The 18,414-nt window shown below is 40.1% G+C and overlaps 1 protein-coding gene across 9 annotated transcripts in view; it reads left to right on the top strand.

Moving 5' to 3' along the window:
* ENPP2 (ectonucleotide pyrophosphatase/phosphodiesterase 2) overlaps nt 1-18,414 on the top strand; it is a 132,418-nt gene that overhangs the window by 99,818 nt on the left and 14,186 nt on the right. For 4 of the 9 annotated variants that reach the window (XM_017882881.1, XM_017882852.1, XM_017882911.1 and 1 more), the window contains 7 exons: nt 1,571-1,602; nt 2,331-2,458; nt 4,606-4,693; nt 4,851-4,938; nt 6,049-6,233; nt 8,493-8,544; nt 17,877-18,013. In XM_017882881.1, the coding sequence (XP_017738370.1) occupies nt 1,571-1,602; nt 2,331-2,458; nt 4,606-4,693; nt 4,851-4,938; nt 6,049-6,233; nt 8,493-8,544; nt 17,877-18,013 (710 nt within the window). Of the gene's footprint in view, nt 1-1,570; nt 1,603-2,330; nt 2,459-4,605; nt 4,694-4,850; nt 4,939-6,048; nt 6,234-8,492; nt 8,545-16,465; nt 16,541-17,876; nt 18,014-18,414 lie in introns of all 9 variants that reach the window. The other 5 variants (XM_017882871.1, XM_017882903.1, XM_017882887.1 and 2 more) reach the window with 3 other exon arrangements.

Here is an 18,414-nt window from a genome sequence, read left to right as displayed (position 1 = left end):
CTTCTGAAAATCCATTGGCTTAGTGAGGATTTGAACAGCATTTACCTCCCAGGGTTATTGTGAATGACCAGAGAGAAAGTGCCTGCAAAGCTTTCTCTTTTTTTTTTTTTTTGAGATGGAGTTTTGCTGAGTTGCCCAGGCTAGATTGCAGTGGCTCCATCTTGGTTCACTGCAACCTCTGCCTCCCTGGTTCAAGCAATTCTCCTGCCTCAGCTTCCCAAGTAGCTGGGACTACAGGCGCCCACCACCACGCCTGGCTAATTTTTTTGTATTTTTAGTAGAGACAGAATTTCACTGTGTTAGCCAGAATGGTCTCGATCTCCTGACCTTATGATCCGCCCACCTCGGTCTCTCAAAGTGCTGGGATTATAGGCGTGAGCCACTGCGTCCGGCTACCTGCAAAGCTCTTATAGAAAGACAGGCACATAGTATGAAATCTATTTGGGCTATTTTTATTTCATTATTACTTATTTGCTTTCCAGTAAGAGATGCAATTAAGGCCAATGGAATACACATTTTAGTTTTGGTTTTCAAGCTTTAGAACTAAGATTCTGAAAATACTCTTTGGAGTCTGTATATGTATACCCCAAGGCAAGTTTATTCATGCATTTTTGATGAATATGAACAAATATTTATTAACAAATGTGTATTGAGTGTCTGCTCTGCACAGACCCAGGGATACAGCAGCACGTGATACAGATAAGGCCCGCTCCACTGGTATTTAGATGCCAGGGAGGGCTGCCTCGTGATAGTTGCTATCTCTTCTGAACACAACTTTCGTTTTCTGCTGATTCTGTAATAACATACTGAAGTAAACTTCCTGAAAACAAAACAAAATCCAAGCAACCTACAATCTCCTCTTTCTCCCCACATTCCGCCCAAAAGGGGAGCTTCAGATAATATAATCCTGTCCACAGTTTATGCACAGCCATCATTTACATAGTTTTGCTTTCAGCTAGTTCCGAGTATTGACTGAAATCTTTTACTTGATGCTGTTGAAAACAAAGGAGGTGCATGCACGTGTGTGTCTATGACTGGAGAGGTGCGACTACCTATATAATTACGCCCAGGATATAACTAGGGAAACAAAACTCTCTTTTAAAAAATAACTCAATGGATTAGAAGTTTATTCTTAAAGTGGGTGAAGACTTGTTTCAAAAATCTGCAGATAAATAAGAAGTTACATTAAAAGCCCCAAATGCCCAGTTTAGTTCCTGAGGTCAAACTGCAAATAAATTATGTCTTGAGGGGAACCATTAAGGGGAACTTAAAATAAGAAGCAATTTACCTAGCAGTATCCTGGTGCTATGGAAGGAGGAATTCCCTCCAGAAGAGCAGAACTGGACCTAGGAGGGCAGTTTACTGTAGGATTTGTTCCACTTGCTTAGCTGCATTTCAATAACTGAAATGTTGAATACCCACACACAATTATTTATCTTTCAAACAAAACACTAAAGTGTTAGTCTTCTGTGGGATGGAAGGAGAAGGAATTGAGTATCTTGCTGCAAAAACGATTTCTCTTGGTAAAGATTGTTATTTCTTCTGAAATCTTTCTCCTCTCTTTGAACAGATGACCCCAAAGCCATTATTGCCAATCTCACGGTAAGTGTTGCCAGTTGTCCCGCCTCTACCCTCCCCAGGTCTCTGCCTCTGGAGCAGCCTTCCTCCTGTGTGTGACTCCCCCGGGCCGAGGGCAGGAGGAACACTTTCCTCACTGCCCTGCCATCCTGTATATTTGTTTCCTTAAGAGCTTTCAAAACTTCTGGCCTGTGGTCAGCTCCAGGCTCCCTAATGGTCTTGGCAATGATACAAAGGGAGACTATCTGATCCTTCCATTAGAACTGAAAAGTATTCATTCATGATTAAACAAATCTTTACTTTCTCTGAACCAGAACTGCCCACCCACTCTGCTCCATTGTTCCCGGATGCTGGGTAGCGACCTTAATAGCACAAGAGCATCTAATCAGATAAGCCTAAACCTACGTGCTCCTCCCCTCCCACTGACACCCCGCCCTCAACTGCTTGACTTGAAGGAATTGGGAAAGGCCTAGGAGTGTGAATTGCTCTTAGCAATGGTCTCACAAGCCAGGAATGCATCTTGAAATTCCTAACTCTCCTCGGATAGCCTGTCATATCATCTCCAAGGTTACTTAATCTCTTTTGAATCTATTTGTTTTCAGTGTACATTATTTGATAGAAACAAATTTCATTTATTCACTAACTAACCTTTAGTTAGGCTTAAAATCTCCTTCAGCTTTCTAGAGAAATAATTTGTGAGAATTTTTCCAAAAGGCATTCCATCTAAAGTCTGATTTCCATTTCTATTTCAGTGTAAAAAACCGGATCAGCACTTTAAGCCTTACTTGAAACAGCATCTTCCCAAACGTTTGCACTACGCCAACAACAGAAGAATTGAGGATATCCATTTATTGGTGGAACGTAGATGGCATGTTGCAAGGTATCTGGTATATGGGCTATTTCTGTTTCTCATTTCCACAACCACCCTTTTGGCAACTGGAAACATTTTATCATCCTTAGTCATCGCAGAAAGAAATATCAGTTGGAAATCTCACTGTTTCCAAAAATTTTGTGGGCTACGTAAACCATCAGTGATGAGACAACATATCTCTATGTTCTGGGTCTCAGCGTCGTGGTGTCTCTCTGTAGTCTGTCGGTGCATCTGTGTGTGTGTGTGTTTGTGTGTGTGTGTGTGTGTGTGTGTGTGTGTGTCTTTCTTTCTTTGAATTTACGTTCGAACCTCTATTCTTACTACTTGGGTAAGTCAAAAGTATAAATAGGACCTTGCCCTAGTATATTGGGCTGATTTGATCTCAGTTGTTGAGACTTTGCTTGTAGCAATATTTATAGAGGACTTCAGAAAATGTTAACGTTAAAAACTCTGTTATTGTGGGCACTTTTTACATTGCTTTAAATATTCCCGATGTTTGCCTTCTATTGAACTACAAAAGACTCTCCAATGTTGAAGAGAAGGTTCTTTGCTTTTGAATGTGGTCTAGGACATGTCTGGAGGCTCTAACAACTTGCAATGAGTTAATTATTAAGGATTTATCCATTTTCACAGAGACCTGGAAGTAGCTGTTTCCCACTCACTCTTACTCCAACTTTCTGCTTAAGAAAAGTGCTGCGAATTTGTCTATCTCAATAATTGAACAACTGCCACATGCACTCCAGCTAGGTACTGGTTTGCAAGAGAGAGAAGATAACAAGAAAATATTTAGAAACTCCAAGTTCTAAGAACTTAGAACTCTAGAAACTTGTATAAGTATGGGACACTTAGAGAGACACATGGGAGAGATATATAAATATCATGCTGTAATTTTTCGGGGTGTACTTAGAGTTAAATATGTGGGATTATGAAGAAAGATGTATGAAGAACAGGAATTATTGGAGTCTTTTAAAATAGTTGTGGGAAATCCTCATGGAGAATTTACAGGGATGTGACTGAAATTAATTGGCTAAGTATGTGCTCCTGAAGAATTAATTGGCTGAGTATGTGCTCCCTTTTATGTGTGGGGCAGCTTGGAAGGGGTCACACTGGCGCAGGTAGTAGGTTCAAATGGCAAAAACATGGGAGGCGAGTAGAAGTTAAGTGAAAGATGATGACAGTTGGGCAAATTAGTGTAGCCCAAAAGCAGGCATGTTGGTTAACAGTGCATCTTTTAAATTGAACTCTTCTTGCATTGTTGAGGTATTATATGCGTATGGCTTATTATCCTAAGCCCTTATTATTCCAAGGGTGGAGACCCATGTGTTAGATTTTTTGTTTTCCCAAAGCACTTTCAGTGCTATGTACTCATAGGTACTTAGGAAATGTTTGTATTAAATAAACATGAAAGTTATTTTGGAAAAGGGTCACATGACACTTTTGCAAAAGGTGTCTTCTGTCACAAAAGGAAAGATCAGATGGTCTTAATGTCTACAGTATTTCTGTTTTCTGTTTCTAAATGAAGATGTTGTCTAGGTGAGGCCATGCTTTTGTCAGATACGTCACGATGACTGTTAAGTTGGCTGCTTGGTTGTACTCTAGTTTTATTGTATATTGGTAGATAAAGTCGCATGCAAACATTTTTATAGAATATAGATCTCCATTCATTGTTTAAACATCACATATTTATTTTATTTTAAATTTTAAATTATTATGGATATATAATAGGCGAGACATCACATTTTTTTAAAGTGCCTACTACCTCTTGACACGGAGCCTAGGGAGGGGTACATAGAAATGAATCAGACAAACATAGTCCTAGAGTCGAGAATCTTACAGTCTTGGAGCTAGTGAAGCACCTAGACAGGCAGAGCATGACTTTTGACAAGTGCCCTACTTGGTGTAAGCACGAGGTTCCAGGAAAGCATCATGACTTCTGTTCACAGGTCTCCATTTATCCTGCAATAACTGTCAAGGAAAGTCACTTGGAGAAAAGAATAGGATCCTCTTTTCATCATCACAAGAAGGATGCAATTAAAATAGAGACAAATAGACTTTCAAAAGCCCCTTCTTAGAGTTTCTTTGTACCTTGAAATTACCTTTTTATCAGAGTAATTTCATGAGAAATCCTAACTGATCATGAAATTGTTTCAATTTAGGAAACCTTTGGATGTTTATAAGAAACCATCAGGAAAATGCTTTTTCCAGGGAGACCACGGATTTGATAACAAGGTCAACAGTATGCAGGTATGATGGCACTACTGTGAATTGAAATTGTGTTTTAGTGATTCTTCGAAAGGATAAGTAATGGTGGTGTGAGTGAAGTTGTATGGTAGTCATAAATAGAGGAAGGGTTCCTACCCAACAATACTTAACTGTTCTTGTTTTTCTTTTCTTTTGGAAGACTGTTTTTGTAGGTTATGGCCCAACATTTAAGTACAAGACTAAAGTACCTCCCTTTGAAAACATTGAACTTTACAATGTTATGTGTGGTAAGTCACTCATTCAATCAAAACCATTGAAACAATCTTTAGTTAGTATATGATCTTTCTCAATGTCAGAGAAAGAAATGAGGTGTCTATTTTCTGGGACCACCTCCTCTTCCCCACAAAAGATTATAACTTGCCCATTGGTTCAAAGACAGAATATTATCCCCTTCTAAGGCTTCTTTGTCTTCCTTCAACAGTTGACTAATGGGGCGTTTTCATAGTGTTGCTGTTGGCAGCCTCTGGCTGGTCTAACATAGCATTACAGTTTGACACCACTGGTCAGAGACCTGATGAAGCAAGAGTTCTGCATAGAGCCCTCTCCACCTCCATCTCTCACATTGCAGCCCAGTTAAAAATGTTGCCAGCTTGCATCCTGGCCAGCTATTTATGTGCTCTTAATTATTTTTCTTCCTTGAGCTTCTAGTTGCTGAATGAGGACAACTTTTCCTATTTAGTAAGGGAGTGCCAGTCTGGTGGTTAGAGGGGGAGTCTGCAAGTCGGGTCTCCTGGGTTCTTTTCCCATCTTGGCTGCTAGCTCTCCCCTGTCCTGCCTCTGAGCTCAAGCAAGTTACTGAATACGCACTTGGCAACCATTCATTTGCTATGAAATCAGCCTGTTCATTGCTCAGTGGCACTTCAGGGGACAGGGCCAAAGCCTCCTCATGTCCCCACACTTCTGTGGAGTCATTAGAGGGCAGACTTCTAGTTAGCTATTGATTATAAGTCTCATTTCAAAAGGTGGAATTAAACAGTCCCAGAGAAGTGCAGAAAAAAGTGATACTGACATGGATGGTCCTTGGGTTGTAACTATCACAGATATGGGCAATAGTTAATCAAGGCCTTGTTCCTTCACTCTTTCTTTTGGGAATCTCTCTCTCTATTCATGGTCAAGCAATGAACTTGGCTATTTCAGAAAGCTGTGGCAAGATGTGGTCAGTCCAGAATGGTTCAGGAGGTAAGGAGGGGGTGCCTGCCATCTACATTTGGTTTTGTCCAATTCTGATTTGTGTTCAGAGTTTTCAGACCCCATAGAAGGTGAAGGCTTTTAAACCTTACCATATCTCATCAAAAAGATGTAAGAAGCACCTGCCTCCTTTTCTTACTTTTCATTAGATCTTCTGGGATTGAAGCCAGCTCCTAATAATGGGACCCATGGAAGTTTGAATCATCTCCTACGTACTAATACCTTCAGGCCAACCATGCCAGAGGAAGTTACCAGACCCAGTTATCCAGGGATTATGTACCTTCAGTCTGATTTTGACCTGGGCTGCACTTGTGATGATAAGGTAGAGCCAAAGGTAGAAATAATCTTTATGTTTATTATGGAGGAGTATGTTGGGTGGCTAACAGTGCTGGTCAGTAGAACTTTCTGTGACAATGGACATGGTCTATAATTGTGCTGTCCAAAATGGTAGCTACTGGCTAGTGTGACTGAGGAACTAAAATTTTTATTTTATTACTTTATAATTAAAGAGCCCTATGTGGCTTGTGGGTACTATATTGAAAAGAACAGGTATAGACCATGAAAGACAAAAAGTAGAATTCAGGTTGCTAATCTGTGGAGTCACAGTTCTCAACCGAAATCTTTTTCTGTTTTCTTCAACTGTGGATCACATGTCCGTTAGTCATGGTCCCAATGGGAAACAGGTGGCCCATATAGAAGAGATTTTGAAAAAGAGTTTAGGCCGGGCGCAGTGGCTCATGCCTGTAATCCCAGCACTTTGGGAGGCTGAGGCGGGCGGATCACTTGAGGTCAGGAGTTCCAGACCAGCTTGGCCAACATGGCGAAACCCTATCTCTACTAAAAATACAAAACAATTAGCCAGGCACAGTGACGCACGCCTCTGATCCCAGCTACTCGGGAGGCTGAGGCGGGAGAATCACTTGAACCCAGGAGGCAGAGGTTGCAGTGAACTGGGATCGTGTCACTGCACTCCAGCCTGGGTGACAGAGCGAGACTCCATCTCAATAAAAAAGAAAGAAAAAAAAAGAAAGAGACTTTAAAGGAATTCAGTCATATTTAATGGGTCATTTACAAGGGCTGAGCAGCGGGATGGATGGAAGTCAATGAGGAGTGGTGAAGTGCCCTGGGGTTTGCGTGGTACCCTCCAAAGCTTGAAGGGTGAAGGGAAGGAGTAAGTTTCCAGAACATGGAAAGAGAGCTGAATAGGAAGGAACTATTGTCTTTGGCCAATGAGTGTAGCTTGTGCATTGCAACCCAGCAGGGAGCACCCCCAGCAAGGGGAATACTACCCTCATCTCCCTCCCCTGTACTTCCTTTCACATGTTTCCCCTTGATAGCGCCTAACAGGGAGCCACAGGGCAAGTTTGCTCTTTGATGCCATCCCTAGAGGTCAGCTTCCCAGGACACAGAGCAGGGTGTGGGAGGGTGCAACAGGGATGTGGTAGTGGTGCAAACAGAGACTACTCTTGCATACTATGTTTGGACAGTTTTTCTTTTTTTCTTTTAGATGGAGTCTTGCTCTGTTGCCCAGGCTGGAGTGCAGTGGCGTGATCTCGGCTCACTGCAACATCCGCCTCCTGAGTTCAAGCGATTCTCCTGCCTCAGCCTCCAGAGTAGCTGGGATTACAGGCACCCGCCATCACTCCCGGCTAATTTTTGTAGTTTTAGTAGAGACAGGGTTTCACCATATTGGCCAGGCTGGTCTTGAACTCCTGACCTCAGGTGATCTGCTTTCCTCAGCCTCCCAAAGTGCTGGGATTATAGATGTGAGCCTCCATGCCCGGCAGTATATATCTATTAAATAATGTATCAAGTAATCTTTTGTATAGTTTCCTAAAATAACCTATACTATAGTTTTGCATGTTGTAAAATTTTAAAAAATATTCTTACATGTATCTTGCAATTATTTTGTTTATCATGATGTTTTTGAGACATGCATATTAATACATGAAGTTTTAGCTCATTTATTTATCACTAATACAGTGGTTAATGTTTAATTGTATAAATATACCATAAGAATTTTTTTTCATTTTCCTACTTGAGAACATTTAGTAATTTGCACACGTTAGCTCTTACAATGATGTTACCACAGACATTACTGGAAATGTCTTCTTGTACTATAGGCTAGGATATATAGTGAAGGGTAGAGTTGCTGACTCATGATGTTTCAGAATTGCTGAGTCATTACTTTTTAGCTTTGGTGAAAAGTGATTTCATAAATTAGTTTGGGAATCACTTCAGTGTGCCTAGAGATTAATCTGAAACATTTAGGCACTATCCTAACTAACATACATACATATGCCCAAATCATCATCAGTACCGACATGGGAAATTGGCACCGTGATTATCCACAGTTTTAAGGAAAGGAAACAGAGATTGAAGAAGGTGCTTACAAACGTAGAACTGCTAGAAGTGGAGCCCAGAACGTCAGTTTGAGAGAAAAGAGTAATTCCTCAAAAGAATGTATGATATAGATGGAGTTTAGAGTTCGCTTTTGAATTTAGCAGGGTGCTAAGTAGACAGAAGGGCATAGGAGAGAAAGAACATTTCTGATGTGCTTTCTTTTTTCCTTAACTGGTTTTCACACTTGAAGAACAAGTTGGATGAACTCAACAAACGACTTCATACAAAAGGGTCTACAGAAGGTAAGGGGTTGATGCAAAACAATCAGATAAGGTTTTCTAGTTTTCAAAATCGAAGAGGCTTCTTATTTACATTATAGTGTAAGCACGATATTGTTTAAAATTAAAATTTATATTGCAAAGTGACTTTTATACCTGTCTGGCAAAGGATATTGGTTTATTCCGTGTACACAGGATGCCAGCTGTGTAACAGAAAATTCCAATAGCTTTTCCCCTTCAATAGCTTTTAAGCCCTCTGAAAAATACACAAGCGGTTTGTATCTGATGGGTCCTAAGTTAAGGTGCTATGGGGCACTCCTCTAAAGGGAATGATAGTCACAATGATAAATAATAGCAGCTGGTGCCTATCCCGAAACGTTCTACCTCAAGAGTCAGTGTGTATATTGTGATAGGGAGAGATATACAGAAGGAATCAAATCAGAACTCCCTCCTCACATGAAAGATCATCTCGAGCCCTAACTCTTACTTTACGTACAGTGATAACAAGCACATATTAGTGAACTTTTGCAAGCTTATGATATGACCAAAAGAAAAAAAAACCCAGTGACTTGTACTAAGATGGTTTCTTGCTTCCATTTCACATTTTAGTATGCTGGCTGTAGGCCAAGGGCAGCTTTGCCCCATGTGTGTTCTTTATTCTGGAACCCAGGCTGAAGGAGTAGCCTCCATCAGAGACATGTCCTGCTCTTGGCAGAGGGAAAAGAGTGGCAGAGCTGTGCACTGGGTCTCAGTGCTTCTGCTTTTATGAGGTATATGTCACTCCATTCACAGTTCGCTGGCCAAAGCTGAGCATATGAAACCAGTGGTGTAGGAAAGTGTATTTTTTCCATGGGGACTCTATCCTGCAAGTCATATGGCAATGGGTGGAGGCAGTAAATAATGAGGAACAAGAACACAATCTACCATGCAGGCTCTTTTTATCTGATTGTGAAGTTTCACAGAATTGGAGGAAAATAGAAGGAGAGAGGAAGCCTCCTATACATGTTACTAGAGTAGATGGGACAGCATGTTGAAACAGCCAGGAAATGACTAAAAGTATATGTAAAACACAGAAAGAACTCAAGCATAGCAGCCACAAGTCATGCAGCAAAGATGCACATGGTCAAATTCTCCTGAGACCATTGCTTGCGTTATTAGCTTACATATGGTTCTGTTTATCATATACGCTCTTTCCAATCTGATTAAGTAGAGTTGAGGAAACCAGTAGAAGATTTGATTTACTTGACTTATTTTTCCTCTTTTAAAGATCTTCATCTGCCTCCTTCTTCCTTTTCTGTATCTCCATCCCACTTCTCCCTTTGATCACAGAATACACAGACTCTGGCATAGAACTGAATGAACCTCACTTTGAAGATAGGCCATTGTTGGTGGAAGGCACACAAATCCTTCACAAACTCTACGAGTGATTTGCAATGTTTGACACCTAACCTCTAGTGGACTAGAGTGTCATAATTAGAACAATTAGAACATTGCTAGAGTCAAAAGATGGGGAGTCTCATGATTCAAGTTTTTCAGATATTTAGTTGCCAAGGCAGAGAAATACTACTCAGATGTTTCTCTTCTAAAAGTCTATAATGAAATTAATTATGGTAACTTCTATTGGACTCCCATGATTTTGCTGATTCAGAGTCTGACTGTTCGTGGTACTAAAGCATTTCTGTCTGACAAAAACATTCCTGCATTTAATTTGTTGGTGGGTGGCAGTGTCCTCATGTAACAAAACCAGTCTCACAATTCAGTATAAACAATGACCGCAGCTGGGCACAGTGGCTCACGCCTGTAATCGCAGCACTCTGGGAGGCTGAGGCAGGCAGATTACCCGAGGTCAGGAGTTCCAGACCAGCCTGGCCAACATGGTGAAACCCCATCTCTACTAAAAAAATACAAAACTTATCTGGGCGGTAGTGGCGTGCGCCCAGCTACGTGGGAGGCGGAGGCAGGAGAATTGCTTGAACCTGGGAGGCAGAGCTTGCAGTGAGCCGAGATCGCACCACTGCACTGCAACCTGGGTGACAGAGGGAGACTCTGTCTCACAAACAAACAAACAAACAAACAAAAAACATAATCACCTCAAACTTCAGAGCATAAAAATAAGAGACATCTTCTTAGTGAATCACTGACTCTCAGGGCTATAAGGAGGGATATAGTTAGTAAGGTTACATCTCCATTGCTCTGCTCCGAGTGGAACATGAGTTTCTTACTTACATCACTGAAGTGTCTTTCTACCACTGAAGCTTAAAGTTTATGTATTTTCATGGAAACAAACCCTCGTGGATTCGTTCAGCAGGCATTTGTTGAATACTGACACTGGGCTGGCACTGGTTACTCTGATGCAACTGTACCACTTTTAGTTTCTAATTCATGGCTTCAAAGTGGTGGCATAAAATATTAAGGGGAAATCTAGAATAGCTCAGGCTACTCTAAATCTGCTCATAGCCTAGTGGCAACAGCCTTTAATGATACAAGAGCATCTTCAAAAGTATTTGTCTTATTATGTGCGATGCATTTCCTTGCTTAGATGCTGGAATGTGTATAAACCTCAATGCTCTTTCTCCTGTTGCTCTTTCTCTATCTCTTTGTCTCTTGGGCTTTGTCTCCTTTTGGGCTCTATCTTGGTCATTTCTTCAGTGGCAAAGGGACGTTTACTTGGTCTGAGTTCTTTCTGACCTTTATGATGTTTCCTGTGTTATAAATTTGGCCTCCCATTTAAAATATTCAGTGTCTGCCCTACTGGAGGAGATCTTTGTGAATGTGAACACCATGTGTGTGAGCACATGTGTGTTATGTTCAGGGGAATTACTTCCCCTTTCTAGGTACCTTTGAATACATATCAAGACTTTTAAAGTAGTTTGTAAACCTAAACTTCTATATAGCTGTAAAGTTGTACTATTTTTATTATTAGTTTTTTAAAACACAGATGTAAGTAGTTGATATTTTTCAGAATAGGTCATGTGCTATACATGCTTCACCTGTAACATTTATATGTGACTGTTTTAATGTCATATGCTGTAAAATCACTCATTCATCTGTACAAAATACATGAGTAAAAGCTGAACGTTCCAATAGTGAAACAATTACGGGGATATCTGTGATAAAAAAAGAGGTATATTAAACTAATCTTGGGCAATATTTTGCTATAAATATTTAAACTGTTATGGAATCAAATCCTTTACTAAAATAAAGAGAAAGAAAAATGTAATCCTCAAAAATGGCGATCTACGCTGCTTGCCAAACTTTAATATTTCTAGATATGTGGTAGACTTCAGATCTTAATTGTGTGCCTGTTGTTATTTCTGGATCTCATATACCTTATGTCTTGGCAGACTTTCCATGCAGCAAAAACTCATTTCCTTGTGGCATTGAATCCGTGGATGAATGAATGAATGAAAAGAAAATTTAAAAAATCTCTTGTAGCAAGCAATTCTGGCACTATAGCCAAGTATAATTTTCACTGCAAGAATAATTGCACCATTTATTTTCACCTTAGTCTTTTCTCTATTTACATTGCTATAAAAAAGTGTCACATTTTCTTAGGTTAGCACTCACCATCATCTTTGTGAAAAAGGAATTAAAAATAATTTTAACACCTGTGTATACTTGGCTCCTTATCACACACAAGGAGAAGTCAGTTTGGATAGGAAAATGACTTAAACACAGCTGGACCCAGTGGCTCACACCTGTAATCCCAGGAGTTTGGGAGGCTGAGGTGGGCGGATCACCTGAGGTCAAGAGTTCAAAACCAACCTCACCAATATGGTGAAACTCCGTCTCTACGAAAATTACAAAGATTAGCTGGGCATCGTGGCATCCACCTGTAATCCCAGCTACCAAGGAGACTGAGGCAGGAGAATCACTTGAACCCAGGAGGTGGAGGTTGCAGTGAGTCGAGATCTCGCCTTTGCCCTCCAGCCTGGGCAACAAAAGCGAAACTCTATTTCAAAAAAGAAAAAGAAAATTGACTTAAACACTAGTAATTCTTGTTAACTTTAAAGCAGAGTCCTGAATATGGCTACAGGGGGAGCATCTTCTTTAGCTCTTGTCGATTCCGGAATGTTTCTCATTTGTGTTATTTCTTTGGAGATATTTGTTGTTCTAGAGAAAGAAGGAGATAGCACTCGTGTTTCTGAGTGTCTGTGTCTGCGTGTGTTATCTGTGTGTTTTTGGGAATACTTGGAAGAAATCAATACATAGTAATTGTTCATTATTTATAGTAGAATTCATGATGGATTTGATGGTAGATTGAATTTTAACAACTTTTACCTAGCAATATTCTTTGCCAGTATTGAGGTAGAGCACATACCCTTTACTAAACAGTACAACTACATCTGCTACAACTGCAGCTACTTTGAGTTAAGACTAAACAAGGCACTTTACATATTTTGCCTGTAAACAGTGCAACATTCCAGGGAGATATAAAGCTTTGGGAGATTAAGTTACAGAGTACCAGAACTATAAAGAGCTGAGATTAGATTTGAACGCAGTTTTATAGGGCACTGAAGCCCATGTGCTTTCATCTGAAAATGCTTCTTATTCTAAGAGTGGGAACAAAGGGAATATGTCAAAAGGAAATTTTGTTTTTCATGTACATTTTGTAGCCTGAGTAGAGAGACTTTTTGCTCAACAAAAAATTTGTATATCAAAGTTTGGAAGTTGCTTCTGAAATACTAGATGCTTTGACAGAAACTACTGTCCTCATTAGCTTCTCAGTGGGCATCACTCAGTGGGCATCACTCGGGCAAGGCTCATGCCTGGGAGTAGTTGGATCTTCATTCCCATATACTCTCCATAAAATAACCCAGCAGCCAGCACCCAACTGGAGACCACCCAAAAGGCCAAGCAGAAGAATAATGGCCCAGGAGGATGGAGGCCTAGGATTCTAGTGCCGCTATGCAGCTGAATTATTTTGTGCAAATCATAAACCTCCAGTTCCTTCATCAGTAAGCTGGAGATGATACTATTGATCTGCCCAGTGTACCTTTCAGGGTAACATTAGACAGGTCATATGTAGAAAGCCAAGATTTTAAAAAGTACTTATTAACTTATCAACAAGTGTTTGCCAGGTGGATATTATGTGATTGGCATTGTTGGAGATGGAAGATACAGTGGTGAGTAAAACAGGTGAAGTCCCTGTCCTCATAAAGTTATTGTTCTGTTGTAGGATTTATCTAGTTGATACATTACAGCATAATGTTTTCAAGGTTGGGGTAAGAAAGAACAGGGCACTAAAGAGAGGCCTTGAATCAAATCTCAGAGGAGGTTGAAATGGCAGCAAATGATAATAGGCACTTGTGAGGCAAAGGAGAAAGTATGCAGGAAAAGGAAGGATCTTGGGTAGAGATTTTGTGGTAAGATTTAAGAGCACATTATTGTGGGAGTGAATGTTTTAAAAAAACAAAAAAAGGAGAGATTTTCATGTGGCTCTCAAGACAGCCTGCTCATCTGTGGGAATCTGAATCAGGAAGCTGAGGAGGGAAAAGGAACACAAACTCCAGCCTCTACGACCCAAATTTGGAAGACAAAAAGAATGAGTGCTGGGGAAGTCCACACCACTTAAAAAGATTGGCCTCACAGTATTTTGCCAAGTGTGGTGTCTGGAGGAGAACCTTGGCGTGTACCAAAACTGCCAAAGACACTATTGTAAACAGGGAACTGGGGTGTGGAATGAAGGCTTGGTCTGAAATTCCATGACAGGCATTCCCAGCCTGGGAAGACCAGGTTATACTAGATCCACGTCAAGAAATCCCGGAAACATATTGCAAAAGCAGAGGCTTGCAGGCTAGTCTCCAGGGTTGCTGGTCTCGAGATAAAGATCTCAATGTATGCTGAGAACAAGATTCAAGTACATTTTGTGGCCTGAGTAGAGAGACTTCTGGCTCAACAAAAATGCAATGGGTGGCTCCCTCAAGATGTCATAAAGACTAGGAATGACTCTGAACCTGTGATTCTTTGATACTTAACTGAAAAAATAAAATCTAAATTTTGATTCTGGACCTTAAAATGTGTGTTTCTTACTGCAGAGATTATCTCCCCCTCTTTCTTAGATGAAACTATTAAGCTCCAGGAATACCCAAGTAGATTTTTTGGGTCATTGGAGACCTTGGATGGATTTTAGGAGGCTGTAAAACCACTGTATTTTTTCCCCTTATTATGCTATTTTTGCTCAGTAATAATTAAGAAAAAGGCAGTCAGATAGTGATACTTTTGTGTTACAGCTGTGTGCCAAAACTTGCAGTTATGACAATAGCTTGGAAGATATGGAGCTATGGAACCCAAATTTCTTTCTTTCTTTCTTTCTTTCTTTCTTTCTTTCTTTCTTTCTTTCTTTCTTTCTTTCTTTCTTTCTTTTTTTTTTGAGACAGAGAGTCTTGCACTGTCGCCCAGGCTGGAGTGCAGTGGCACAATCTTGGCTCACTGCAACCTCCACCTCCCAGGTTCAAGCAATTCTGCCCCAGCCTCCCAAGTGGCTGGGATTACAGGTGCGTGCCACCACGCCTGGCTAATTTTTGTATTTTCAGTAGACACAGGGTTTCACCATGTTGGCCAGGCTGGTCTCAAACTCCTGACCTCAGGTGATCCACTCAACTCAGCCTCCCAAAGTGCTAGACTTACAGGTGTAAGCCACTGCACCTGGCCAGAACCCAAATTTCTGAAGCAAGTTGAATCTATATATGTAGAGCAGTAGAGTGAGTAGAGATGGAGAAGCTTTATTGAGGAAACTTTTCAGGAGAAAATGAATCTTTTTTTTTTTTTTTGAGACAGAGCCTCGCTCTGTCACCCAGGCTGGAATGCAGTGGCACAACCTTGGCTAATTGCATCCTCCGCCTCCTGGGTTCAAGCGATTCTCCTGTCTCAGACTTCCAGGTAGCTGGGATTACAGGTGCGTGCCACCGTGCCTGGCTAATTTTTGTATTTTTAGTAGAGACAGGGTTTTGCCATGTTGGCCAGCTAGTCTCAAACTCCTGGCCTTAGGCAATCCACCCGCCTTGGCCTCCCAAAGTGCTGTGATTACAGACAGGAGCCACTATGCCCAGCAGAGAAAATGAATCTTAAGATATCTCTACCCGTCTTGGCCCCCTCACCCTTTCCTCTTCATGTCTCTTCCATGAGCGCTGAATATTTGTCATACACTTTTGAAAGTGAAAAGGGACACTATTAACAATCATACTAGGGCAACAGGCATAAAACTGGAACATGGGGCCAGCCTGGTTTAACTTCATGTGCTTCATAAAAGACTTTATTGATGCCACCTCCACCCCATTTCCAGTATTCGTCATCCTCTGCTTTCCCATCACACTCTGTAACTATCTTTGATATGGTGCAGACCACATGGCATCTATTATTTGTGCCATGTTTGTCTCTCCCATTGAGTTGTGAACTCTTTGAGGGTAAGAGCTCTACCTTAATCATCTTTGCCCAGTACCTCCGTTCTACAACCCAAGGTCTGGCACAACCAAGGTCTGGCACAACCAATGTGCTCAATGTTTGATGATGAAGAATAATGGATAAATTTGAAAGGAGACAGGTGACAGACTGGGCAAAGACTGGAGAAGTTATTTCTGGTAGATAGAAAGGAAATAGCATATATGATAGTGTAATGTTGCTAACAACAATTGTGAAGAGAGTGTTGCAAATATATTAGCCTTTGTGGAATACAGTGTTATGTTGACTGCTTAGAAATGAGGAGAATTTAGAGGAAGAGCCAGAATTAGTGGAGACTATAGATTGCCTAAGAGTCTTGTTTGGTGGTTGCTCTAGGGATGGGTATTGCATATGGGAACATGGCTGCTATTTTGTTGTCCCCTAGTGGGATAGATTAGATGCCAAGCTTGAATTTGAGTTTGGAGGACTGTGTATGGTAACCATGAAAACTTAAATGATAAAAAGAGAATAGCTTCTCAAAGAATTTTGATACTTCTGCTTCCAGCTGAAACCAGGAAATTCAGAGGCAGCAGAAATGAAAACAAGGAAAACATTAATGGAAATTTTGAACCTAGAAAAGGTTTGGTTTGAGTTTTGAAGGAAAGTCTGGGTTGTTTTACTGCCCCTAAGTATTACTGTTATGATTTGCTGGCATTTTATTTGTTTATTATATTTCATTTATTTAATATTGTCAGATTATGTTCTAATCCTTAGGGGTGGGTCCCCAAATTTGGCAGCTTAACTAAGGCTTCTACATTTACTGCAATGCTGGAGCAGCCAAACTACCCAGAACAGGCTTGTGTTGTAATAGTGTGGGCCGCTTTGTCTCAAATTCGCAGTTCTACTTGGGAGGGTCTTGCAAAGTATTCTACGAAGAGTTTTCTCCATTACTTGCATAGAATGGTAAGACTTTAATTAAAGCAACATGTATACATTATTTAATAAGTGTTTTTCAGAACTGATTTTCTCTAGTAGAAAAAGTAGTACAAGAATTTTTTAAAAAATTTATCATTAAGGAATTGTGAATTGCCTAAGCCTCAATCTCTAAATATTTTGGTCTGTAGGGCCCCAAATTTCCAAGAATCTATGGAAGTTTTGACTTTAGCCTATCCAAAGTGGGCAGATCAAGCTCCAGGTATTTATTGCAGATTGTGGAATGAAGATTTGTATACTGAACTCTCATCTCGTCTTCTGCAAAGAGTGAAGCTTCAGACCTTTTTTCCTAAGAAGAGAGCTTTCCTTTGGAGGTCTGAATCTGCACTGGGGGTCTTAACTGAGTTCTTTGGTAACTGATGAACTTCCCTCTTCTGTACTTAGAAGACCCTCTTGAATGCCCACTTATTTTATCTATACATGTTCCTTTAAGTCCTTACCTAAAGAGTTTTCCTCTGTATGACAAAGCTGCTTACTTTAAATGCTCATTACTACTCACTTTTTGTGCTGAAGGAATGCATCTTTGAGTTGCAGTACGCATATAATGATCAACGTGTGCCTTCTTCTTAATTAAATCATTGATGAACCCGATAAGCCTCTTCAGGGGTCAAAATTAATTCTACAAAAATCCAATCCTATTGGCTTTCCATTCAGCTGAATCATTTCAAAATGTATTACATAATGTTTCCTTTCTGTTCAAATTGCAAATTTGAACTAAAATTTCGTTCAACTAAAAAAAGCATTACCTAAATACAGCATTTACATTATGGTTTTGATAACTGTAAGGCTTGACCCATGCTTAGGTGATCAGATAAACCACAAAAATGTTAGGAAAACTAACTTGATTAAATTAAGGAGAAGGTGCTATATTATTAATAAGTAAGCTAGCACATTTTAGGGAACTTGACTCTTCCAGTATTTCTTTAATGTTTGATGTAAAATTTAATACACATCTAACACATTTTATTTTTTTTCTTTCTTAGAGAGACATCTCCTCTACGGGCGGCCTGCAGTGCTTTATCGGACTAGATATGATATCTTATATCACACTGACTTTGAAAGTGGTTATAGTGAAATATTCCTAATGCCACTTTGGACATCATATACTGTTTCCAAACAGGTCGTTGAGAACATTGGATTTTATATTCTTTATTTTATTACATTCCTCATGTTAATACAATGATTCCTTGCTTAACAGAATTTTGTCTTAGAAAATATTTTATTTTTTCTTAATGAGAGAAATCCTATGTTGGATTTATTGTAAGATATTTTGAATTAGTCTTTATTCCATGTTCTGGTAATTCCATGGGAATATGTTAAACATTGAAGGGAGATCACTAATTCTTTTATTTTCTCTTACTCTGCCTAAGTCATTGCCCAATAGTTATGGAAACCGCCAAGGTTTGTTTATTTATTTTAATAGACCTTATTTTTTAAGAGCATATTTTATTTCCCAGCAAGATTGAGTGGAAAGTGCAGAGTTCCCACATATCCACCCACCCCCCTCCCACCTCCCTGACT

This window comes from Rhinopithecus bieti, unplaced genomic scaffold, assembly GCF_001698545.2.
Source record: "Rhinopithecus bieti isolate Rb0 unplaced genomic scaffold, ASM169854v2 scaffold_788, whole genome shotgun sequence".
NCBI classification, from domain to species: Eukaryota; Metazoa; Chordata; class Mammalia; order Primates; family Cercopithecidae; genus Rhinopithecus; species Rhinopithecus bieti.
The sequence above is the reverse complement of the archived record's forward strand: the minus strand, read 5'-3'. Positions and strand labels throughout refer to the sequence as shown.